The sequence below is a fragment of the Symphalangus syndactylus genome, chromosome 11, assembly GCF_028878055.3.
Source record: "Symphalangus syndactylus isolate Jambi chromosome 11, NHGRI_mSymSyn1-v2.1_pri, whole genome shotgun sequence".
NCBI classification, from domain to species: Eukaryota; Metazoa; Chordata; class Mammalia; order Primates; family Hylobatidae; genus Symphalangus; species Symphalangus syndactylus.
In genome coordinates, this window is record NC_072433.2 from 117,217,561 (window position 1) to 117,244,304 (window position 26,744).

General features: G+C 38.2%; 1 protein-coding gene across 1 annotated transcript in view; it reads left to right on the forward strand.

Annotated features, from left to right (window-relative positions):
• Positions 1-7,906, forward strand: part of CHSY3 (chondroitin sulfate synthase 3) — a 276,137-nt gene extending 268,231 nt beyond the window's left edge. Inside the window, exon 3 of the mRNA XM_055299285.2 lies at positions 5,320-7,906. Within this exon, the coding sequence (XP_055155260.1) occupies positions 5,320-6,882 (1,563 nt within the window). The 3' untranslated portion in view covers positions 6,883-7,906. The remainder of the gene's footprint in view (positions 1-5,319) is intronic.
• Positions 7,907-26,744: the final 18,838 nt, after the last annotated feature.

Consider the following 26,744-nt stretch of genomic DNA (forward strand, 5'->3'; position numbering starts at 1 on the left):
CTAAGGTTCAGTTTAAGTTTATTCTTGGTTTTGCCCATTGCAAGTCTACAATTCAGTTTTGTACAATTTGCTAGATCTATTACCACTTATCTGTGTGCAGTCAACTTCCACAATTATAGTGTCCTTCACTTCTTTTATTCCCTGTGTTTTTGTGTATACCTTCAAAGAATCACTTTATTACTGTCCTCATTGAGTTCAATAAATAGTAAATGTGGAAATTACTGTTAAATCTACCATTTTTGTTCAGAAGTTGACTTGAACTTTTTATCTACCTTCCAAAGGATTTTGTTCTTTTATTGAACATTCTGGGTTGATTTTATCTGGCACACACAGTAAGACCATTTAATATAGATACTATACTCCTTTTATTTCAATAACAGTTTCTTAAATTGTATCTTTATGTCTTCTGTTTTATTTTTTTTTTCAGTCACTGTAAGCATGTTTTTGGCTTTTCTTAGCCTACCCTCCTATCAATATGATTTCTCTCTCGTCTGTCATTAACTCTTTATTTCTATTTCACTTTCCTTAGCTTTCCTAATTTCTGCCCTTCTATCCCTTAATAATAGCTTTCCACAATGCCTATTTTTTTCTGATTTTATTTTCATGCCTGTGATAGAGTTTATTTTTTAATTATTTCTTTATTTCTTTGTTCTTTGAGCTGACATTTCAACTTACTGTCACATCCCTGAGCTCTTATATTTCCACTTTGTTGTTTATGAAGATAGAGGCAAATGCTTCATATGTTTTCAAAAACGGGTGCCTAATGTTTTTCTTAATTTCATGGCTTTTTTTCTGTGGGGAAAAGGAAGTGGTAGTTTTTCATCTAATTTTTTTTTTATACTTTGTGTCAGTGTTACACCATTTTTCTTCTTTAGATAAATGACTCATCTCTGAAAAAAATTACATCTTTCCTGGACAAGCTATTCATCATAGATTTATTTTTGTAGGAGTGTTTGCTATAATTCTTGGCTTGCTGATTTCCACAAAGAAAAGACATAGATTTTCTCTGCTGCTTCAGATTAAACCTGCTTCATGAAACTAGGGTTTAAGTGTTTAATTCTTTCTGTACCTCTGTCTTTTCTACTTCTCTGAAACCAAATGTTGCCATCAGGATTAATTCCGCCTGTCCAGCTCACCTGAGTTCCTGAACTTAGAGTTGTAAACGTAGAGTAAGTTTTAGGCCCTACATTTTCAGGCAGTGTATTTTCTTAGTGCTTTCTGAGATCTATTACCCTTGAACCCTTTGGGCACTGACATTGATCTGCTTAGCCTCTCATTTCCCCGTTTGCAAATGATCCTGTCCAATCTCGGAAGCTTTTGGAAATTCCAAACATATTTTGGTGACTATATATTATTCCATCTCTTCGTTTTTAAAGCTAGAGTTAGAGGTATTTTATTTTTATTCCCTATTGTTTTCTAAATAGCCTCATCAATGTATAATTTACATTCCACAAAATTTTCTCCTTATATATATTACATTTTACTGATATTTGGTAAATTTATACAGTTATACAATCATTACCACAATCTAGTTTTATAAATTTTCCATTGCTCCAAAAGTGACCTTATGCCTATTAGTAATCAACTCCTGTTTTGTTTGTTTTTGTTTTTTGTTTTTTGTTTTTTTAATATTTTAAAGTTTCTCATTTAAGACTGGGCATGGTGCCTCACGCCTTTAATCCCAGACCTTGGGAGGCTGAGGTGGGAGGATCACTTGAGCCAAGGAGTCCAAGACCAGCCTAGGCAACATAGTGAGACCCACTCTACAAAAAAAAAAATGAAAAATTAGCCGGGCACGGTGGCACGCACCTATAGTCCTAACTACTCAGGAGGCTGAGGTGGGAGGATTGCTTGAGCCCAGGGGCACTGCAATGAGCAGAGATCAGGCCACTGCATTCCAGCCTGGGCGACAGAGTGAGACCCCATCTCAAGAAAACAAAAAACAAAAAAGTTTCTCATTTATATAGCTACGATCATTTCAGAAATGACCTATGCTATGTTTTCATTATTAATAATTCTGAGAAAGATAATGAAAGTTTAATACGGTAGAAGAGTAAATAATTCAACATAAAACTACCTCTTGGCATTTATTCTTCTTCTGCTAGGTTTTTAGAGAAGATTTTCCTAGAGCCTCTCAGATAATCTTTCTCAGAGGGTGAGATCATGTGTGATACACTTAAAGCACTGGGGTCAGTCGGGACACACTGGTGTTCATTGCTGCTGTGGTTGTTGTGAAATGATTTTTCTTTGCAGTGTAATGTTCTGGAGGTTCCATGAAATCCACTGATAATTCTTTAAAGGAGAGGAAGCCAGCTTAAACTAAAGGTTCTTAATTATTTCAAGCAAATTAATATAATTTTTAAAATAAATTTTACACATTTTTTTCTTAGAACAATTTTGCTATGTTCAAAATGTATCATGATCTATAGAAAAACTGAAAATCATGAGAATTCTACTTTCAATTTTATTCTCATCATTCTCAATAGACACTTGGTTGAATAACTCTGGGAAAATCTCTCTGATATCTTCTCTCTCTCTCTCTCTCTCTCTCTCTGTCTCTCTCTCCAGGCCCACATATCCACACATTTATGAACATACATGTCAGAAAAGCATATCTAATTCTATGTGCATATATATGCATACTTTCAAAATAAAGTCCTTCATTAATTGGAGTATAGCAGATAAATATATCTTAAGCAGCAGTTCAGTGAATGTTCACACATTAAATGCACACACGACTACCACCTGGATAAATAAAAGAACATTACCAGCACTCCAGAATCTTTCCTCTTCTTGATTCTTGATCATTATTCCAACAGCAAACCATATAGGTTAGCTTTACCTGTTTCTGAATTTCACATAAATGGAATCATACAAAACGTATTATTTTGTTATATGACTTCTTTCATTTTTTGTGAGATTATTCCATGTTGTTGCAAGTAGCATTTCAAGTATTTAATTGATGTATTGTTTTTAATTACATGAATATACTACATTTATTCTGTTCTTGATGTAAATTTAGGTTGTTTTCAGTTTTGGAGTATGAATAATGCAGCTATGAAAATTCTTCTATATATATATTTAGGTGTATGTATGTATATATATATGTATTTCTATTGGGCATATATCTAAGAGAGAATTATTGAGTCATAGGGAATATGTATGTTCATTTTAGTTGATATGGGTTTTCTCAGTGATAGAACCAAGTTATATTCTCACTAGCAGTGTATGAGAGTTCTAAATCTTCCACTGCCTTCACAATGCACGGTATTATCTATCTGGTTTTTTGTGGATCCATCACATTATCCCATAGTAATTTTAAGTTGCTTTACCTTGATGATGAATAAAGTAGAGAATGTTTTTATATGTCTATTGAGTATTTGCATACTCTTTTGTGAAGTACTCATTCAAGTTTTCTTTCTCATTTTTCTGCTAGGTTTGTCCTTCCTTTTTTCCTTATTTGTATAAGTTTATTATATATTCTGGGAATTGGTTCTTTTTCATAAAACCTATTGAAATTTTTTTCTCCTGCTCTGTAATTGCCCTTTATTATTTTCCTAATGGTGTTTTTGAAGAACAAGTTTCTTAATTTTAACATAATGTATTAGTCTGTTTTAATGGTTAGTGCGTTATGCCCTATTTACAAAATTTTCACCTACCCAAAAGTCATGCAGATATTTTCATGTAAGTTCTAGAAACTTTTTAAAGCCTTTTTCTAAAATAAACCTTTATATTTACATCAACAGGTCATCCATTGTAGGATGTAGGGGATCAGTTTTTACTTTTTTCCCTTATATGAATATCCTACTGATCTGGCACTAATTATTTAAAAGACTACCCTTTCTCCAAACTGTAAGCTCTATTTTATATTTCTATTACTTTGCTAATTTTTTTCAAGTCTCTTCTTCCTACGTTTTTCACAAATCTCTTTTTATGCTTCTTACAATATGTCTATCGATGATTTTTTTCTCCCTTTTTCCCTTAGCCCTGCCGGTTTACTTTTTTATCTTTTTTAAGCTTATTTGTCTATTAATTGAGTTTTTTTTTGAAGAGGCTGTTTTTTTAAATTTGTGTACAATTTGTACCTGCTTCTGATGAGTATTCTTAAGTTTGCAATATTTCTTTCTTCTTTTTCATCAGTATATTTGCAGACATCTCATGATTCTGCTGGCCTTTTTTCTTCTTTTTCACCTCCTTCTCCTCATCCCATCTTTTTTTCCTTCTTTTTCTTATTCATAATCACTTATCTCGAGTGGGTATAATGCAGGTATCTTAATTGACTGGCAGAAAAGGAAGAATCAGCTGGTGGTTTGAACTTTGTCCTCATAACTACATATTTTTTTTTCATTTTTGTTTCTGCCTGAACTAGTGAATTTGTTCTAGACTAGCAGAAAGTCTTTTTGTTTCATAAGGATGTCAAGCATGTCTATTTTGGGTATGATACTTTACATCAGGAGTGTAGATCAGTATAGTTTCTGTTTCACCTTATCTTACCAAGAACTTACTTGGTTAAAATAGTATATCAGGATGCTAAATGAAATTTATGACTCCCCTGGCAAATAACCTCTTATTGCCATTCCAAACAACAGGTCATTGGTTTTCCTCCTTAGGGTGAATCCTTATTTTGGAAGACTCATGCTGTGTCCATTCTGTCTCTCTCCTTCTCCATGATCTGTTATGGGGTTATGGACACAGTCAATTGTTGTTTTATATATAGCTAGAGGTTCATTTGCAATATTTGAGCCTATGAACCTGACATTTATGCTCTCATGCATATATAGAAATCAAAAAGTTGATTTCATAGGACTAGAGTGTGGAATGTTGGTTACCAGGGGCTAAGTCAGCTGGAGAGAGGGGTTGGGGAGATTTTTGTCAAATGATACTACATTTCAGTTAGATAGGAGGAATAAATTCAAGTGATCTATTGAATATATGATGACTATAGTTAATAACAATATATTATATACTTTAAAATGCTAAAAAAAGATAAATATTCTCACCACAATAATAACTATGTGAGGTAATGAATACATCAATTAGCTAGATTTACTCATCCCACTATATGTATATTCTGTATCTAATATATATATATACTTCAAAACATGTGGTACATGATAAGTACATGGAATTTCATCTACCAATTACAAATAATAAAACTTTTAATTTTAAATAATATAAATATTATAAACCATTTTTGTTATGAAATACCATACCAAAAATTTATTAACATTTTCATTTAGATGCTTTAGTTTATTGCTGGTTTTCTTTTTAAATAAATCTTTTAAAATTAATCCTGATTTTTTTTATTTTACTTTTCAGATGCAACAACTGTTCCATGAAAATTATGAACACAATCGGAAGGGTTACATCCAAGACCTTCACAATAGCAAAATCCATGCAGCCATAACACTTCATCCCAACAAAAGGCCTGCATACCAATACAGGCTGCATAATTACATGCTCAGCCGCAAAATTTCTGAACTTCGCTACCGCACCATCCAGCTCCACAGGGAGAGTGCCCTGATGAGCAAGCTCAGTAACACAGAAGTGAGCAAAGAGGACCAGCAGCTGGGAGTGATACCTTCTTTCAACCACTTCCAGCCTCGGGAGAGAAATGAAGTGATAGAATGGGAGTTCCTGACAGGGAAGCTCCTATACTCAGCAGCTGAGAACCAGCCCCCTCGACAGAGCCTCAGTAGCATTTTAAGAACAGCACTGGATGACACCGTCCTACAGGTGATGGAGATGATCAACGAGAATGCCAAGAGCAGAGGACGGCTCATTGACTTCAAGGAAATTCAGTATGGCTACCGCAGAGTTAACCCCATGCACGGGGTGGAGTACATTTTGGATTTACTCCTTTTATACAAAAGACACAAGGGAAGGAAACTGACTGTGCCAGTGAGACGTCATGCCTACCTTCAGCAGTTGTTCAGCAAGCCTTTCTTCAGAGAGACCGAAGAGCTAGATGTCAACAGTCTTGTGGAGAGTATTAACAGTGAAACTCAGTCATTCTCCTTTATATCTAATTCTTTAAAGATATTATCTTCTTTTCAAGGTGCCAAAGAAATGGGAGGGCACAATGAAAAGAAAGTACACATTCTCGTTCCTCTCATCGGAAGGTATGACATTTTCTTGAGATTCATGGAGAACTTTGAAAACATGTGTCTTATCCCAAAGCAAAATGTAAAGTTGGTCATTATCCTTTTCAGTAGGGATTCTGGCCAAGATTCCAGCAAGCATATTGAGCTGATAAAAGGATACCAGAACAAGTACCCCAAAGCAGAAATGACCCAGATCCCAATAAAGGGAGAGTTTTCCAGAGGTCTTGGTCTTGAAATGGCTTCTGCCCAGTTTGACAACGACACTTTGCTGCTATTTTGTGATGTTGACTTGATCTTCAGAGAAGACTTTCTCCAACGATGTAGAGACAATACAATTCAGGGACAACAGGTGTACTATCCCATCATCTTTAGCCAGTATGACCCAAAGGTAACAAATGGGGGAAGTCCTCCCACTGATGATTACTTCGTATTCTCAAAAAAGACTGGATTTTGGAGAGACTATGGATATGGCATCACCTGTATTTACAAAAGTGATCTTCTAGGTGCAGGTGGATTTGATACCTCAATACAAGGCTGGGGACTAGAAGATGTAGATCTCTACAATAAAGTCATTCTATCTGGCTTAAGGCCATTCAGAAGCCAAGAAGTAGGAGTGGTGCATATTTTCCATCCAGTTCATTGTGATCCTAACTTGGACCCTAAGCAGTATAAGATGTGCTTAGGATCCAAGGCAAGTACTTTTGCCTCAACCATGCAACTGGCTGAACTCTGGCTAGAAAAACATTTGGGTGTCAGGTACAATCGAACTCTCTCCTGACAGTCCAGGCAACACATTTTGCCTTTTTTAAGGGGAGTTTACCTCATTGTTGGTCGTTGTTATTTTTATTTTATTATTGTTATTTTATTATTATTATTGTTATAATTTTATTTTGTTGTCCTGGTCTTAAACTACTCTTGGTTGTCTTCCTAAGGGTGTTTGTTGACCTCAAGCAAGAAGAGTCTGCAGTTCACTGATGTTTCAGATTTCTACTGAAGTCAATATGTGTTATTACTTTTATATATCTTTATTTGAGATTGATTTAAATCATGGCAATCAAATGACTTTTGAAACTCATTCATCACAAGAGACAGCTTAGAAGAATGTTCTCTTGGGGCTTAAAGATGCAATATCGACTTTTATTTGGTTTCTCAAATTCAATGTGATACAAATATTTACTGGTGAAAGGTACCACAAAAGTGCTTTATGCTTCCTATGGGGAAGGGACTCTGTAACATAAACTTGAGTTTTGTAATTTATACAAGGACTTAAATATATAGACAATAATTTTCTTCATCTGTAGAATTTTTAAAGTAAATGAACACCTATGATTGTATGTTTATTTTTTAAAAAAAGTTTTAAAAATTGAGGAGTTTTGTTCCACAAGCAACCGGTACTGGCTACCCTGGTCTTATGACAATTATAAGCTCCTCACAACTGTCTGCTATAAATGCGAATGAACTTTATTTTCTCAAGGAAATATGATTTAATTAAATATTCATGTACATTTTAGAAGCTTTATGAAACAATGTCCTTCATTTGCTGGCAAGAAGATAAAATATGACAGAACCTGTTTATTTAAAATAAAACACAGGTATAGCAGTATTCTTTTTCAAAAACACTGACAAGGTTTTGTTGTTTCCTTTTAGTCACACTTGATATGTTTCTGTTCATATTCACCAAAACATGCTTGCTGAGCAGGCTTGAAAAGTTAACAAGGGATTATGGTATGCTGTTTGTATTATTATACTGGAAAACCTAGCCTTCATAAGTGATTAAACTGAGCAATTTCTTTACTCAATAATTTACAATCTGGGAGAAACATCCTTCCTCAATCTCTTCAGCTTTGGAATCAAGCTGACCCAAGAACAGTTCAAAAATTGCCTTTAATATGGGTTGCTAGGTATCTCAAAAGTCACTGGAGAAATTGTTAATATGACATCAATTTTATAATTATTAAAAATACATCAGGAAATATCTCATTTAGTTTTACATATCATTCTTTCTTTGACCTGGATCACTGGTGTCCAGTTTCTAGAAAAGTGTAATTGGATTAAAGAAGTGTAAGAGAAAATGAACATCCACGCAATGGAGTGTCATTAAGGCATATTATAAAATCTTATTTTGTAAATAGGTAATACATTTGCATGGTTCCAAAATCATACAAAATTTTTAAATGCCTAAAGCTGTTGGCCCCACTCCCCATCCACCTACATCTGTCACCTGACCACACATGACCATTGTTTGGGCTGTGTGAGTGTTTTGTGCATGTCTTTCTAGAGTTTCTGAAGCACACATTTTATTTTTTTAACCCTCTAACAAAATGCAGTATATTATACATATTGTTCTGCACTTTGATGTCCTGTTTCTACTTAATGAAAAAATATTTTGCATCAAAATTGATTTGAAAGTGAGTGTTGTAAATTTTTTACAACACTATTTTTAACGTTATTTTTAATTGAATGCCATGAGGCCACATATCATTTGCCTTGGTGATGGATTCCTTACATGTTGACAACCTCTTTTACTGAAGACATTTTGGGAGGCTTAACAAATATCATCGCTTAATATTAGGACAAACAGGATGGCAGTATCTTTGACTATAACTTGTAATCCTAATAATGTCAAATTCATTAGAAAATAATTAATGGCATTTTTAGATGTTAAAATGCTCATTTTGACAGGGCCAACAATTCAAAATTGATTTCTGCTGTAATATTGTCTCTGGCGTTCACAAACCCTCACTCTAATAACTTATTTTCCTATATTATAAAACTTAGCTCTCTTGCAGGTTTCATTTTCCTGAACAGTAAATATATTAACATTCAGTAAACATGGTCATTTGGGAAGATCTATTACCAAATAATAAGTATTAAGTATTTTGTTAATGAAGAAAGGAAATCAGGGGCTGATCTTTAACTCAGACAAATGAAATACAAAGGAGTTTCACAGAGGTAATAAATGTAAAGGCCCAGTTTAAAACATTCCAAGACTTAGAGAGTTATGAAGCAGCTGCCAGGGGATGAAGTGGCATTCTGTATTATATGATGAAACCATGCTGATGAACCAAGGGAATGCAGAGATCTCATTTGAACTTAATTACACATGTATACACTATACTGTTAGTATACGTGCATTTTAAATCTATTATATAATTTTGCATTCAGCCTTCACATAATCTTCTTCAGGCGATGCAGTATTACCTGACTGAAAATATGGGGAGAATGATGATAGTAAAATTGAGAGATTTTCTATCCGTGTAGTATCAATTACCTAAAGCCTTTAAGTTTGAAGGGCACCACACTATGAATGCAACCAAAAAAGCACAATATATGCATGTGAAGTAGCCCATACATTGTAGTGTTACTTTATTTGAATGGCTGTAGATGTTCTGTTTCAATGTCACCCTAAGAATAATTTCATCATCATTCAATGTCATCTTACTGATCATCTGCTGTCCGCTCAGCACCACAGTGTGCATTTTATTTTTAAGTTTAATCCTCAGAACAGCTCTCAGAATACTTTCTTCATTAAACAGGTATGGAAACTGAAGACACACATGGTTAAGTAACTTGTCCCGGGTTCACACAGTTGGCATGCTGTAGAGGTAAGATTTAAGCAAAAGCCTGTCTGAATGAAGCGCCTGTTTTTTCACCCTACCCCATGGCTTCTCAGTTGCTGGAGGGATGTAGAAAACAATGTGGGGGCAAAGGGCCTCCTGACATCATGCACATGTGAGATCCACTAGTCATCTTGCTCCTGCTGAATTCTCTTTCTGGACAGAGCTAAATTTGCAGATGTTTGCTCAGTTAAAGCCTCTTCGAGATTTAACCTCAAGCATCTACAATTTTGCTAGATCCTTCTGTGCACCACTGTGTCAGGGAAGGGTAGGGTTTTTCTGTCTACCTGCTCAAATATCACTGAACTTCAGCAAGGAAAAAAACTGTCCAGAATTTCTGATGCCAAAAATATCCCTTCTATATCATCTCAGCCCCTGAGTATAGAAACTGTTCACACTGATGAACTTCACCAAATAATTGCTTGAGTGTTTCTGTCACTTTACCCATACAGACTTGGTATAAGCAATGTTGTCAGTGCTGAAATAGTTCTGAATTTAAGAGCTGAGCCCATTATGCCTAGTTAATAGATACGGAACTACGCGAAGGAAACACCCAAATGCGTAGACTGGTAGTCCAACCAAGAGAATAAATATTCCCAGGAAAGGTAAATTATGAAGTTGCTCTGTTTTTAGCATATGAAACCTGGAGACCATCTCTAGACAGCAGCGCCATGGCTGGGGTACTCTCATTTCATTTTCAGAGGAGCCCTGTAGAAAGTTTTTTATTCTAGGAGTAGGACTCACCAGATGAGGTTCCCTTCTAATGGTTTCAGATTGCTCAGATGAGAGGCTGCGGGCCTGCCTGCCCTGTTGAACCCTCAGCTAGGACTTCCTTGTCCCGGGGACTATATTCTAAGGTAGACCTGGATCTAGAAAGAGATTGCTGTCTCTCTTCCTTTCCTCTTCCACCCCAACAGAAAATATGCTTATGCTGGTAAAATATAAATAACCACAAAATATTTGTAGCTCCATATTGACCTTAATGATAAGATTTATATGGGGAAATAAAGATTTCAGCATATTTTACATTATATGGCCAAGCTACCTTTATTTCCCTGCTACCTAAGTCACTGCACCTGTGGCCCTACAAGTTACAGGAACCTTGTGTGCCTTATCCTAGCAGTATCTCTATCTAAGAGGTGACTACTGGTAATCTGAAGAATGCCCACTTAATCTTTCATTTGTGCTTAATTATTAACGACACAATCTCTTCAGGAAGTAGCCTGCGATTGTGGATATTACAGAATGAATGAGAAAAACGGTGTCCTTAGGGACAATAAAAGAATTTGCTGTCAGTTCTTAGTGTTGTTGACTTGCCTACCGTCCCCATCCACATTCTTAATAGCATCTTAATCCCTGTCAAACATACAGTGTTGGAGTATTCTGCCTGTGCTGAGGCCAGGAGCCTCCTAGACCCTTGTTTTCAACCAGCAGCGATAGTTGTGCCAGGGTGGAGCCTCCAGATATGCCAGTGTGATTCTGCCTCTGTCTGCCCCACAGCCTCCTTCACATGCTGGCTGTGCTGCCAAGCTTGCCGCGACAGATGGTGGGAATGATGGGAGGAACCGGCAATGACTCATGCTCCCAGGTGGTGATACAGTCAGCATCTGCATCAAGCAATAAACTACCTGGCACTGGCACAAAGTGCCAGGATACCCTATTGTCGACTTCAATTTGACACCCTGTTGTCCATTTCCCTCTTCCTTTCTGATCTCAAAAGCTGCCAAGGTCTAAGACATATTTGGGATTTCACTCCATGCAGGATTTTATTTCGATCAAATTCAGTCAGTATGTATTGTATTCATAAGTTGGTGTCAATGCTGAGATTCTTCAGTTTTGTTATCCATTATGCATGGTTATACATTTTTGCTATTCCTTTATCATCCAACCCCCACCTTTATAGGCTTAATTCTGGAGGATTTGGTAAACATCATATCAGAATGATAAAATTGTATATTAAATGGTCCTATTGTAAAAAGACTTCCAACAGAAAAAAAAACACAGTAACAACAACAACAACAAAGAAACCACAACACCTGCTCATATCTGTAATGTTAACTGATTAGCAAATATTTATTGGAACTTTATTGTTTGGGAACAATACTCTCAAGTGGAAACTCCGAGGCTGTGAAAACATGCATCAGCTGGAAGCAAATCTCTCAATACTATTAAGCCTCCTTCCTTGGGGCTGTTTTCCATCTCTTTCTCAGTTCTCCCAAAGCCACTATCCCTCAGTCTCCCACAGCCACTATCCCTCAGTCTCCCACAAACACGGTTTCTTATTTTGTCCAAGTGGGGGTAAGTGTGTGTACATACCAAAGGGAATCTAAGTCCTACAGTCGAATTTCAAATACAGATGTGAATCTACCTCAGTTGTTGCATTTTGATTCTTGCAGCAAAGGTTCAAATTGATATTGATCAAAATTAACCAAGTTAATATAAAAATGAAAAATACCTTCAACCGTAGGGTTTGCCACCACCCCAATACAAAGCTCATACAAAAATGAAAATAAATACCTCCAAGCGTAGGGTTTGCCACCAGCCCAATCATTTTTAATATCTAACCTATTAAATGCTCAATCACCACAATGACTCTCAAGCTCTTTTCCCTTTCTCTTCCATACCCACCAAAGTGGATCCAATACCTACTTCTGAAAGAACTACCTTTAATAGTAAATAAGCAAAATGTTAAAGACATGGTACTAAGAAAATGCATTATTTTCTTCTTTTTAACTTGACTCCTAGTTTTCCTACCATTCTAACATGTTGATGACCTATTTTAAAAATATTTTTTTCTTTTTTCCTGCCATTAAGGTCTCCCCTGGGTCTCTAACTTAGAAACTAGATGATACAAACTACATGCTGTTTAGACTACAAGTTTTTAGTGTGAGTATTGAGAAGTTACTATTATATAATTCATGAGCTTCAAGTACAAAGTTAACATACATTTTTCAACTATTTTTCTTTAGTCATTTTGGCCTATTTCAAGTGTGCTGGAATATACTTCTTCTTTTTAGTCGACTGGAATCCCAGAGGCTTTTCTACAGCCTCTTGAGTTTTTAGACTAGAAACTGAAGGCAGAGATGTTTGGTCCCCTTCAAGTGCTTCCATTTCTCAATCTTTTCAACATTATATTCAGGCTTGTGCTATAATGAAAAAAAGGATTGCATGAAAATATTTACTGAAATAATTATTCATTTATTTAAAGAAAGAGACTTCATGAATAAATGTGTATTTTTAGAAACTATTTTGCCTTTGCAAACTAAATAATTCACAATGAATTCTATGTTTATATGTATTTTATAATATATTTCTGATCATTATTGAATGAGGAATATTAAATAATTATGTTTTAGTTATCACTGTTTTCTCAATATCAATAATGTTCATAATTTTATATTCTACATAAGACAAACAGATTTATTTTAATAAGCCTAAGAGATCAGAAAGGGCATGCGATAAAAATGGAAATAAATTATTATTGCTCATAATCTTCATTCTTTTCATTTGCACCTGTTTCCACCCAATATGCAGTCAATTTAGAGAAAGGTCATTTTGTTTTCAAACACTTCTATTTGTTACTTCATTCAAGAAGCTACTTTAATAAGGGAGGAGAAAAAGCAAAATGCTTTTATTGTTATTATTTTAGTAGTTACTATTCATTAAGTGCTTACCTATTCTGCACTGTTACTCAGAAAAATTATCTTCTTTGAGCTTCATCAGCTCTAAAGTAGGTATCATTATCCCTATTTTACAGGTGAGCAAAATAAATTTCAGAGATTCATTTTGCTCTCAAAAACGAAAATGCCTGAATTTGCACTGGGACTCAACCCTACTCAAATGTGTTTTGTTCATCTGCTGCAGATGGACCCAGAAAGTCCATCTGTGTCCAGAGCACATAATTTCGCCAATACACAGTAAGATAGACAGAATAGAGTATCTACCCATCTACCTTCAGAGATTCTTTAGGGGGCTCTTTAAGCAAGGCTGGTATGTATTTATATTAGTGTCACGTCATTGATGGAATATTTCTGGCAGCAACATTTTCTTCCTTTCTTCCTTATTTCTTTTACTGAGCTAACACACCAAAGCCTTATTTGAGACAAAGTGCCAGTATAACATCTCATTTTGTTCAGACTACTGCCTCAACAGCATCAATCTACAGTAACTAACTGGATTGTCCATAATGCCACAATTCATAATTTTGCCACAATAAAACATCCTTAAAAAGATCCTATATTATGAAAATGAGACTCACAGATAGTGGGACATATTTCTACAAGAAAGACTTCAAAACTCCCCAGACTACATACCTTTCGGAGTAAAATCACATGCTTATATGTTTTTAAATGTATAATTCATTGTGCTTGCTTTTCACCTAAATATAAATAAGTTTATCAAACATCAGTTCATGCTTCTAAGATGTGTGATTCATTGTTTCTACTCGAAAGGCTCCTATATATTTTCTTGATTTCTTAGTTTATTATTTAATGAAGTAACTTTTGACTGAATCATATGGAAAAGTGTCAAGTTCATTTTTGAAAAAGCAGATATTATGGGACAATTTATGACAATATTTTGTTAAGAAAAAAAAGGTCTAGGCCAGGAGCAGTGGCTCATGCCTGTAATCCCAGCACTTTGGAAGGCCGAGGCAGGAGGATCACTGGAGCTCAGGAGTTCCAGACCAACCTGGCCAACATGGTGAGATCTGTCTCTACTAAAAATACAAAAATTAGCCGGGCATGGTGGCACGAGCCTGTAATTTCAGCTACTTGGGAGGCTAAGTCACGAGAATAGCTTGAACCCAGGAGGAAGAGGTTGCAGTGAGCCAAGATCATGCCACTGCACTCCAGCCTGGGTGACAGAGTGAGACTCTGTCTCAAAACAAACAAACAAACAAACAACAAAAAACTCTATTGTGAGTCAGCTGCAGGTACTATTCTCTGAGCATCCTTTATTCAGACAAGAAATTTGAACTTCATGTTTCTTTACAAAAAAAAAAAAAAACTGCATAGAAATTGAAGTCCTTTAAGGAAAATTTCATAATAAGAAAATTAGTCCCTTCCTCTTTCTGTGGTTTTATATATTTTTCTGTATTCTCTTTTTTTCTGGACCTTTTTTTTGATACTACTGCCTTTATCTTTATGGAGAAACTCGTTCCTACACCAGCAACTCTAACCTGTAGCTCTTTTATTTTCGTTGTTCTTTGTAGCTGTCTCTCCTCCACATGGGCAGAACAGCTGAATTCATTTCTCATTCTAATTGGTTTCTTCAGAATCTTTAGAAATTGAAGATATTATAATAGTATAATATTTGGCTGTACATTTAAAATGTTTTTTCCATGGATATTTCATCAAGTTTTTTTTGTTTGTTTGTTTGAAACCGAGTCTCGCTCTGTAGCCTAGGCTGGAGTACAGTGGCGCGGTCTCTGCTCACTGCAAGCTCTGCCTCCCAGGTTCACACCATTCTCCTGCCTCAGCCTCCCAAGTAGCTGGGACTACAGGCGCCTGCCACCACGCTTGGCTAATTTTTGTGTATTTTTTTAGTAGAGACGGGGTTTCACCGTGTTAGCCAGGATGGTCTCGATCTCCGGACTTCGTGATCCACCTGCCTTGGCCTCCCAAAGTGCTGGGATTACAGGCGTGAGCCACCGCACCTGGCCTCATCAAGTATTTTTTAAACATTGATTTTTTTAACTGTATCTCAAAATAAAGGTCCATATAAAGTCAAATAATATTTAAAAATCAATATAGTTTGAAAAACTGGGAACTGCCTTACAAATCATTGGATTCATTTTGTTTCAAACTAATATTTAAGAATATTTAGTCTCCACTGATTTTTGAAGACTCAACTTGTTATTTGAATTAAGATGTTTTAAAATTCCAAAAAGAAGCAGGATTTGGATCATAGATAGTTTTATGATTGATGTTTCTCTTCTTAAAAGTCTCTAAAGCTTTCCAAATTTACTTAGGGTAACATCTAATCTCCTTCCCTTGGTGTATAAAACCTGCTGCATGGGACTTGCTCCTGTCTCCTCTCTGTTCTCTTCTCTCTCACTCCACCTGGTTCACTCTGCTCCCTTCATACCAGCCTCCGTTTGGACTTGAAGTATGCCAAGCTGGCTCCCACCTTTGTGCCTCTTCCCAGATTATTCCCTGAGCTTGGAAAGTTTGTCCTTGAAGTCTTCTCAGTTGGTTCCTTTTTATAATTCAGGTCTTACCACACATTTTACCTCACCAGAGAGATTTTTCTGACCGGCCAATCTTCAATAGCTTCCTCTCCCACCTCCTCCAAGTTATTTTCATTTACTTCTCTGTTTATTCTCATCACATAATCATTACCATTGAAACAGCATCTGGTATGTTCTGTTTACAATGAATGTGGAATATTCATTATTTACTTTTAAAATACACGTCCTTGTCCTTCCTTCCTAAAATAATGTGCTTTATAAGAACAGGGACCCTCACTATCTGTCTTGCTCAGTGCTGTGCCCTCAAGTGCTAGAATAGAGCCTTGCTCAGGGATCTCAATGTCAAGAGCATGAACCTGATTGGAGAGGGCATCTCAGACTCAGTTCATTTTTCCTTCCCTCCATTTGTGTCTTCTCTGCCTCCTGCCTCCTTTAATCTCTCTTCTCTCTTAATAAGCCATTTTCATTCATTTCAGCCTTATGGATTTGGAGCTTCCTCGCACATTGTGTCATTTATTATTTTACCCTGTTTATTTCTCATACATGCATTAGCAAGTCTTCCGTCTTTTGCCATAAGCTGAATATTTGTTAAATACTAGGTAATGCAGGAAAAAGTAACTTCCCCACATATAATAATAACAAAACACAAAAGACCAAGCCCCAAATTAAAAGTATCCTTCAGGATATCAGTAAGGATACTGTGACTTATTTCTTTCTTCTCTCTATTCTGCACAATTGTGGCAGATTCTCTTTAAAAGATTTTCTTCCAAAATGTGAAAATAAAGTGTCTCTGGATGTCCTTGTATTGTCATCTAATTTTACCATTTAAATCTCTCCTGTGTTTGAAGTTTCAGCACTGTGACAGAAGTTCTGCATTTTTGTGGAATCTGGACAGCTCTGGCATCTATCAGTGACCCTTGTAGGCTCAGGGGTCCACTTTGTCAAAGGGTTTAGAGCAGATTCTGATACTAATTGATCTGCATTAGCAAATCATACCAGGTACAGAATTCCAATAGGGTCCTTAATACAAAGATAGCAGTTGCCGATTAATTCATAAAGACATATTCATTCTCCCCATGTTATCATCTTTCCAATATCCAAAGCCTTCTTAGAAGCAAACAGCAAAAAATAGTTGTTTGGTTAAGCACAGGTTTAGAATTAATCAAAATGAATGACTTTAATGCATATTGCCATCAAACTATGTGGCCTAGATAGGCAGAGGAGACTCTACCAAGATGACTCCAACTAGATGACTGTTTCCCAGTATCAAGGGCCTTCTTTACTCACACTTCCATTGCTACAGGAAAATGCAGGCTATTCATCCAATGTGTGTTATTATATTCTGGTTTTAGTCATAAATGAAATTTAAATCATAGTGTTATGTGCATGTATCAGTCATGTTCTAGAGGGTATAATATTCTAAACTTTTTCATCTATAGAATTTATTAAACTATATTTAGTAAAACATCAACTAGGGCAAATTAAAAACTTGCATTATATGCAAAAGCAATTATGAAAACCTGCATCTTACCAGTGTGCATCAGCGACTAATGGTCAGGCACAAAAGACAAAGAGAATTAAAATGATCGCATGTCTGCAATGTCTTGATCTCACTCTAGTTACACAGTTGTTTTTTAAAGTCAACTATTTGAACTTTGCAACTAAATGAGAACTAGTACATAAAGGCAGCATCTTCTAAGTAATCAGCTGAAAAGTGACTAGCCACAGCTAATGACTAATGGCTATTGATTTGTTAAATCCATCACACATATATATAAATAAAAGAGAGTTGGGTTATATGAAAGAAAATTGCTGTGACTTTTACGTTGCCATTTGCTAGCTCCCAACCAGCTCTGGCTTCTTCAATGTAAGCATGTCAAGAACTATGAAACAGCCCAGACAACTCCGGTCCCCCAAAAGTTGATGAAATGTGTCTTCTTCTTGCTGCCTTTTTACCCTCCATGTTGACCATTATTCTTCTATACAACAACATTCTTTCATGATGGGTATATTAAACATGGTTATAGGTTATGTTAGTTTAATCATTATATTAAAATCTATAATGAGATTTGGGGATGATTCTCTGATATCAGAAGCCACACACATGCATACTCTGTCTTAAAACAAGCTACTTCTATGATTTATTCCCATTAAACTTTACTAAGAACTACCTAATGCAAGACACTGTTTAGGGTTGGGGATGTCAAATTGGCAAAACTTCATCCACAACAATCTCATCCATTTCATAAAAGTGAGAGAAATAATTTTTTGCTTCACTGGCAGCCACTTGGCCCTTGCTCCCAAATTCTGGTAATCACAGAATTTGGAGTTTAGCTAAAGTTTTATGCAATTCTATTTATTAAATAAATGCTTGATTTTAATCTTGAGTGATATTTTTAAACAAATAGCACTAACTTTAATAAAATATTTGTATTTGAGGAGCATTAAGAAAAAGGATGAAGACAGAAACCTGATTAAAAGACTCAAGGAGCTCCAAACCCCAACCCACATTGCATTCGCTACAAGATAGGGGATTTTACCACATAGACCACTTTCCTAACTTTATGTCTATCTTTACTAGTCCTGACAGAAAACATGTGGTTTCTGACATACAAAACAGAATGATTACCTACAAAAAAATCTTGTATTGGTTTCCTACACCCCAATCCCCTACAGGGTGATGTGATGAAAGTCAGATTTGTCAGTTTGTGCAAGAGGACAGAGGTCTGTTCCACAGGAGAGGAACCCCTCCAATTATACATTTTTGAGCTTTCATAGAATGGCTGTCATAGTTGCCCATCCTCCCGTCAGAAGAAAGAGAAATCATATCTTCTAATATAAACAAATTCTCTCTGGGAAGAGAAAGGGAATTTCTCCAGAATCACTACCCTTTGTCATCTAAACAAATGATTCCAGGGGAGAAAAATCTGAATCTCTACAGGACCTATCTGAATTTAATTTTCAAAGGGTTCTTGCCACTCATTCGTGTTTGCACCCAGGTTGCTAGCACTCAGAAAGCTCACATCATGAAGAATTATGAAAATATTTATGAGACGTTTCCTCCTGACAGTCCGCTGTTATCCCTCTTCAGATCACCTATTAGTAACTGAACAGTATGTGGTGTGCTAAGGGAGTGTCCAGAGCATGAAAATGCTTTACTGTCCAGGCTGGGAATCAGCCATACTTTCTCTTAGCTCCTGTTCCAAAATGCTTCATTTTCTGTTAATCTTTGGTTATCAGAGTGAGTGTATTTCTCCTTTCCTCACAATTCTCTTACCTGTCAATAACTCATAAAATTAGGTTGAAAACTCTTGTTTATATCAATTCAAAAAACTAAAGGAAGCATTATAATAATTATTTCAAAATTAAAAATCAAGTCTGACTCAATGTTTTTGTCTAGAAAATTCTTAGAAGCTTTCTCCTGAAAAAAAAAAGAATGCCCACCCGTATGTATCAGTTATTCATTCCCTCTTGTTTCACTTTGCTGTCCATAAGCATTCATTGGAATTGTATTGTTTAGGAAAAAATGTGATATTTTAATGTTAAATATTCATACTTACAAGTTTAGAAATAATAATTTCATCTGAAGTTACAGTGTGGTTATCAAAGGCTTCCTTTCAATTGAAATGGAATTTTAATGTTAGGATCGTATTTGGCTTTTCCCTCCAATGAAAGGTTTTGCCCTGACAAAATGATTAATGTATCCCGTAATGACAAAATCATTTGTCTTTTTTTTTTTTTTTATGAACTTGACATCCTCTTCTCATTATTTCTCAACCAGGTCACAAAGGCAGAAACAGTTCTGCAGAATTTTTTAGACGGTTGGAAATGTTGACATTTTATCATTGCTTAAGGGAGAATTAAAAACGGACATAAAGAATATCCATTTTTTGTTATTACTGTTATTTCTGTGATGGAGAGTCCTATTTTGGTTGCACACTCTCTCAGAGAACTTATTACATGCTAATATAATAACTTTTATTGCCTTTATAATTTATTATTTTAGTATTTATTTAAATGTTTTACTAATATGTTTCCCTGATCAAAATGCTCAAGTAGAAAGCGAAGTTGATCTTACAAATATATTTCAAGTTTTTGCTAGACTTTCATTTGTTCTGACTAGTTATTGCTGCATAATCTACTACCCCCAAAACTTAATGGCTTAAAACAATTTTTTATTGTTCATGATTTTTTGGGTCAGGAATATGGGAAGGGCTCAGCTTATGCCCATGGCATCCTCTGGAATAGCTGTGGCTGGGTGATCCACTCCAAGATGGCATCTTCACTCTCTTGTCTAGAGCATTCGTGCGCTTCATCCCCTCTCTGTCTCCACAAGGTGTCGCATCCTTCAGAGCCTCTTCATGTAAGGAGCTTCTCTTAGCTTGGCTGTCAAAGGGTACCTGAGTTTCTTCACTTGGCAGCTTAACTCAGGTGGATAAGAGAGATACAGTCATGGGGGTCAGGTGTGGTATCAGGAATAATGTGGGAGGTGGGATTGAAGTCTGGGCCAGGAACAATGGTAATTGTGAGACTTAACAAAGAGTGAGTACAGCTGAAGGAGCCTGGGAGCAGAAAGTATATGCGTCAGGTATGAGGAAGAAAATAGATTTTGGCAGTTATGAGAAATATAGAGAGTAAGTTGACCATAGTTTGTGATTTTGAGGGCCTCTAAAAGTATTAGGGCAGCAGCAGCCGCTGCACGGAGACATGATGGCTACGCTAAAACAGTAAGGTCAAGTTGTTTGCACAGAAAGGCTACAGGGTGCGGTCCTGGCTCTTGTGTAAGAATTCTGACCGCACTAACCATGCCTAGAAAGGAAAGAAGTTGTTGTTTTGTAAGGGATTGAGGTTTGGGAGATTAATCGGACACGATCAGCAGGGAAAGCACTTGTTTTTATGAGAATTATGCTGAGATAGGTAACAGATGAGGATGAAATTTAGGCTTGACTGAAGTAATGGCAGCTGTATGTGAAGATTTGCGGCAGTACCGAGCCTAATGGGTGTCAGGGTCAGTCCAAGTAAAAGCGAAGAGAGGCTGGGATGATGGGTGCAAAGGAATAGTAAAGAAAGCATGTTTGAGATCCAGAACAGAATAATGGATTGTGGAGGGAGGTATCGAGGATAGGAGAGTATATGGGTTTGGCACCATGGGGTAGACAGGCAAAACAATTTGGTTGATAAGGCATAGATCCTAAACTAACTTGTAAGGCTTCTCTGGTTTTAGGACAGGTAAAATGGGGGAATTGCAAGGAGAGTTTATAGGCTTTAAAAGGCCATGCTGTAGCAGGCGAATGATAACAGGCTTTAATCCTTTCAAAGCATGCTGTGGGATGGGATATTGGCATTGATCCGGGTAAGGGTGATTAGGTTTTAATGAGATGGTAAGTGGTGCATGATCGGTCGCCAAGAAGGGAGTAGAGGTATCTTATACTTGTGGGTTAAGATGGGGGAATACAAGAGGAGGATGCAAAGGAGGCTTTGGATTGGGAAGAAGGGCAGCAATGAGATGTAGCTGTAATCCAGGAATAGTCAGCGAAGCAGATAATTTAGTTAAAGTGTCTCGGCCTAATAAGGGAACTGGGCAGGTGGGGATAACTAAAAGGAGTGCTTAAAAGAGCATTGTCTAAGTTGGCACCAGAGTTGGGGAGTTTTAAGAGGTTTAGAAGCCTGGCTGTCAATATGCACAACAGTTAGGGAAGCAAGGGAAACAGGCCCTTGAAAAGAAGGTAATGTGGAGTGGGTAGCCTCCGTATTGATTAAGAAAGGGACAGACTTACCCTCCACTGTGAGAGTTATCCGAAGCTCGGTCTAGGGGGCTTCCGAGGTGATTGGGCAGCATCAGTCTTCAGCCGCTAAGCCAAGAAGATCTGGGAAGGAGTCAGAGAGCCTTGGGCCAGAGTTCCAGGGGCTCTGGGAGTGGCTGCCAGGTGAGTTGGACAGTCCAATTTCCAGTGGGGTCCCACACAGATGGGATGCAGCCTAGCAGGAATCCTGGGCTGCAGGCATTCCTTGGCCTGGTGGCCAGATTTCTGGCACTTGTAGCAAGCTCCTGGGGGAGGAGGTTCTGGAGGAACTCCTGGCTGCTGCGGTTCAGATGTTTGGAAGTTCTTGTGTACTGGAGATGTGGCTGGGGTTTGTCTCACAGTGGAGGCAAGGAATTGCAACTTTTTTCTATTATTGTACACCTTGAAAGCGAGGTTAATTAAATCCTGTTGTGGGGTTTGAGGGCTGGAATTTAATTTCTGGAGTTTTATTTAATGTCAGGAGCAGATTGGATAATAAAATGTATATTGAGAATAAGATGGCCTTTTGACCTTTTAGGGTCTAGGGCTGTAAAGTGTCTCAGGTTGCTGCCAAACGAGTCATGAACTGGGCTGGATTTTTATATTTGATGAAAAAGAGCCTAAAGACTTTCTGATTTGGGATAAAGAAAAAGGAGCATTAACCTTGACTATGTCTTTAGCTCCAGCCACCTTTTTAAGAGTAAATTGTTGGGCAGGTGGGGGAGGGCTAGTCATGGAATGAAACTGTAAGCCGGACTGGGTGTGAGGAGGGGAGGTGATAAAAGGATTATAGGGTGGAGGAGCGGAAGCTGAGGAAGAATTGAGACCTAGCTTGGCCTGGCGAGGAGCAGCCTGGGGAGGAGGGGAGAGGTCAGATGGGTCTGTAGAAAAGGAAGATTAGAAAGACTCAGTGATGCTTGGGGTTGGGATTGAGGGGACAGGTGGGAGGGAAATAAGGAAGATTTGGGATGAGTTGCATTGGGAACAGAGACTAGAGAGGGACCGATGTGTAAAAGAATGCCTGGACGTCAGGCACCTCAAACCATTTGTTTGTAGGATGGAAAAATTGAAAGTGCTGTTTTCCGGCTATTTGGAACTACTGTTGAGTTTGTATTGGGGTCAAGCAGCATTGCAGAAGAAAATAAGACACTTAGATTTTAGGTCAGGTGAGAGTTGAAGAGGTTTTAAGTTCTTAAGAACACAGGCTAAGGGAGAAGAAGGAGGAATGGAGGGTGGAAAGTTGCCCATAGTGAAGGAGGCAAGTCCAGGGTAAAGAGAGAGTAAAGACATGGAGGAAAGGGGTTCGGGGGTTCTTACCTTCCAGAAAAGCAGGAAGGGGGTCGGTGCACAGAGATACGAGTTCGGGGCATGGAAATAAGGGATTGGGGTGCAGCGATATAAGAGGTTGGGGCACAGAAATAAGGGATCAGGGTACAGAGATATGAGAGGTTGGGGCACGGAAATAAGGGATCGGGGCACAGAGATATAAGGGATTGGGGTATTGCCCCTCCCCTAGAAAAGCGGGACTTGCCGCCATGGGTGATGGAGAAGGGGTTGGGGGTTTCTTGCCCCCCAGAAAGGCGGAGAAGGTACAGAGACACGGAGAGAAGGAGTTGGGGTACTTGCCCCTCCTACAGAAAAGCGGGACTTGCCGCTGAGGGTGAAGGGCAAAGGCAGGTGTCCCTGCGTGTTCTGACACCTCTGAAACGTGGGTGAGTAATCAGAGAGGCGTCCCTGCAATGATTAAACACCAAGGGAAGGCTGCTTTCCCTAGTCCATGACCGGCACCGGAGTTTTGGATCCACGGATAAAACGTGTCTCTTTTGTCTCTACCAGAAAATGAATTGAAATTAAGAGAAGGGAGAGATTGAAGAGTGGAAAGGAGAAAGTGGTTGAGGGACAGTGAGAGAGGTTGGAGAAGAGAGTAAGAAGAGGCCGCTTACCTGATTTAAAATTGGTGAGATGTTCCTTGGGCTAGTCAGTCTGAGGACCTGAGGTCGTAGGTGGATCTTTCTCATGGAGCAAAGAACAGGAGGACAGGGGATTGATCTCCCAACAGAGATCCTCCGATCCGAGTCATGGCACCAAATTTCACTCGCGTCTGTGTGAAGAGACCACCAAACAGGCTTTGTGTGAGCAATAAAGCTGTTTATTTCACCTGGGTGCGCGTGGGCTGAGTCTGAAAAGAGAGTCAGCGAAGGGAGATAGGGGTGGGACCATTTTATAGGATTTAGGTAGGTAAAGGAAAATTACAGCCAAAGAGGGGTTGTTCTCTGGCAGGCAGAGTGGGGGTCACAAGGTGCTCAGTAGGGGAGCTTTTGAGCCAGGATGAGCCAGGACAAGGACTTTCACAAGACAATGTCATCAGTTAAGGCAGGAACAGGCCATTTTCACTTCTTTTGTAGTGGAATGTCATCAGTTAAGGCAGGAACCGGCAATCTGGATGTGTACGTGCCGGTCACAGGGGATATGATGGCTTAGCTTGGGCTCAGAGGCCTGACAATTTTGTTATTAGTTTAAATTTTATGACCTGTTTTTGAATTAGCTATATAATCCTGAAAATCTCCAAACATCTTTTTTTCCTCTCATAACCCATGCTAACATGTACCTCCTTTTATTTATTGTGATGTAATTTGCATACACAAAAATGTACAAATTTTCGTGTGCAGCTTAATGAAATTTTACATGTGCATATCCATACATTACCACCACCCAGATTAAGACATGTTCCTTCTCCCCAGCAGTTTCTGTATGCCACTTTCCAGTAAATAACTGTATTAGTCTGTTCTCAGGTGGCTAATAAAGACAGATCTGAGACTGAATAATTTATAAAAGAAAGGGATTTAATTGTTAAACTCACAGTTCCACGTGGCTGGGGAGGTCTCAGAATCATGGTTGAAAGTGAATGAGGAACAAAGTCACGTCTTACATTGTGGCAGGCAAGAAAGTTTGTGCAGGGGAACTCCCCAATATAAAACCATCAGATCTCATGAAACTTATTCACTATCACAAGAACAGCATGAGGAATACCGACCCCAATGATTCAATTACCTCCTACCAGGTTCCTCCCACAATACATGGGAATTATGGGAGCTAAAATTCAAGTTGAGATTTGGGTGGGGACACAACCAAACCATATCATTCCATCACTGACAACTCCCAAATCTCATGTCCTCACATTTCAAAACAAATCATGCCTTCCCAACAGTCCCCCCAAAGTCTTAACTCATTTCAGCATTAACTCAAAAGTCCGTAGTCCAAAGTCTCATCTGAGACAAGGCAAGTCCCTTCTGCCTATGAGCCTATAAAATCAAAGGCAAGTTAATTACTTCCTAGATACAATGGGGTACAAATATTGGGTAAATACAGCCATTCCAAATACGATAAATGGGCCAAGACAAAGGGGGTACAGGACCCATGCAAGTCCAAAATCCAGCAGGGCAGTCAAATCTTAAAGCTCCAAAATGTTCTTCGAATCCATGTCTCGTATCCAGATCATGCTGATGCAAGAGGTGTGTTCCCGTGGTCTTGGATATCTCTGACCCTGTGGCTTTGCAGGGTATAGCCCCTCTCCTGGCTGCTTTCATGGCCTGGCATTAATTGTCTCTGGCTTTTCCAGGCACATGGTATAAGCTGTCAGTGGATCTACCATTCTGGGGTCTGGAGGATGGAGTCCCACGTCTCACAGCTCCACTAGGCACTGCCCTAGTGGGGACTCTGTGTTGGAGCTCCAACCCCACATTTCCCTCCTGCATTGCCCTAGCAGAGTTTCTTCATAAGGGCTCCACCCCTGCAGTGTACCACTGCCTGGACATCCAGACATTTCCATACATCCTTTAAAGTCTAGAGGGAAATTCTCAAACCTCAATTCTTGACTTCTATGCACCTGCAGGCCCAACACCATGTGTAAGCCACCAAGCCTTGAGGCTTGTACTCACCGAAGTCATGGCTCAAGCTGTACGTTGGCCCCTTTTAGCCACAGCTGGAGCATCAGGGATGCAGAGCATCAAGTACCTAGGCTGCACACAGCAGGGGGGCCCTGGGCCAAGACCATGAAACCATTTTTTCCTCCTTGGCTTCTCGGCCTATGATAGGAGGGTCTGCTGTGAAGACCTCTGAAATGCCGTGGAGATATTTTCCCCATTGTATTGCCAATTAACATTTGGCTCCTCGTTACCTGTTCAAATTTCTGTAGAAGACTTGAATTTCTCCTCAGAAAATGGGTTTTTCTTTTCCATCACATTGTCAGGCTGCAAATTTTCCAATTTTTTATGTTCTGCATCCTTCTAAACATAAGTTCCAATTCCAAACCATATCTTTGTGAATGCATAAGCCTGAATGCTTTTAACAGTAGCCAAGTCACCTTTTCAACACTTTGCTGCTTAGAAATTTCTTCCACCAGTTGCCCCAAATCATCTCTCTCAAGTTCAAATTTCCATAAACCTCTAGGGCAGGGGCAAAATGCCACCAGTCTCTTTGCTAAAATATAACAAGAGTTACCTTTGCTTCAGTTCCCAATAAGTTATTTATCTCCATCTGAGGCCACATCAGCCCGGACTTTATTGTCCATACCAGTATCAGCATTTTAGTCAAAGCCACTCAGCAAGTCTCTAGGAAGTTCCAAACTTTCCCACATCTACCTGTCTTCTTCTGAGCCCTCCAAACTGTTCCAATCTCTGCCTGTTACCCAGTCCCAAAGTCACTTGACATTTTCAGGTATCTTTAGAGCAGTTCCCCAGTACTCCTGGTAACAATTTACTGTATTAATCTGTTCTCACACTGCTAATACAGACATACCCAATACTGGGTAATTTATAAAGAAAGAGGTTTAATTGATTCACAGTTCCACATGTTGGGGAGGCAGACGAAGGAGGAGCAAAGTCACATCTTACATAGCGGCAGGCAAGGGAGCTTGTGTAGGGGAACTCACCTTTATAAAACCATCAGATCTTGTGAGATTGATTATTCACTACCATGAGTAAAGCATGGAAATACCCACCCCCATGATTCAATTGCCTCCCACCCATTGCCTCCTACAACAAGTGGGAAT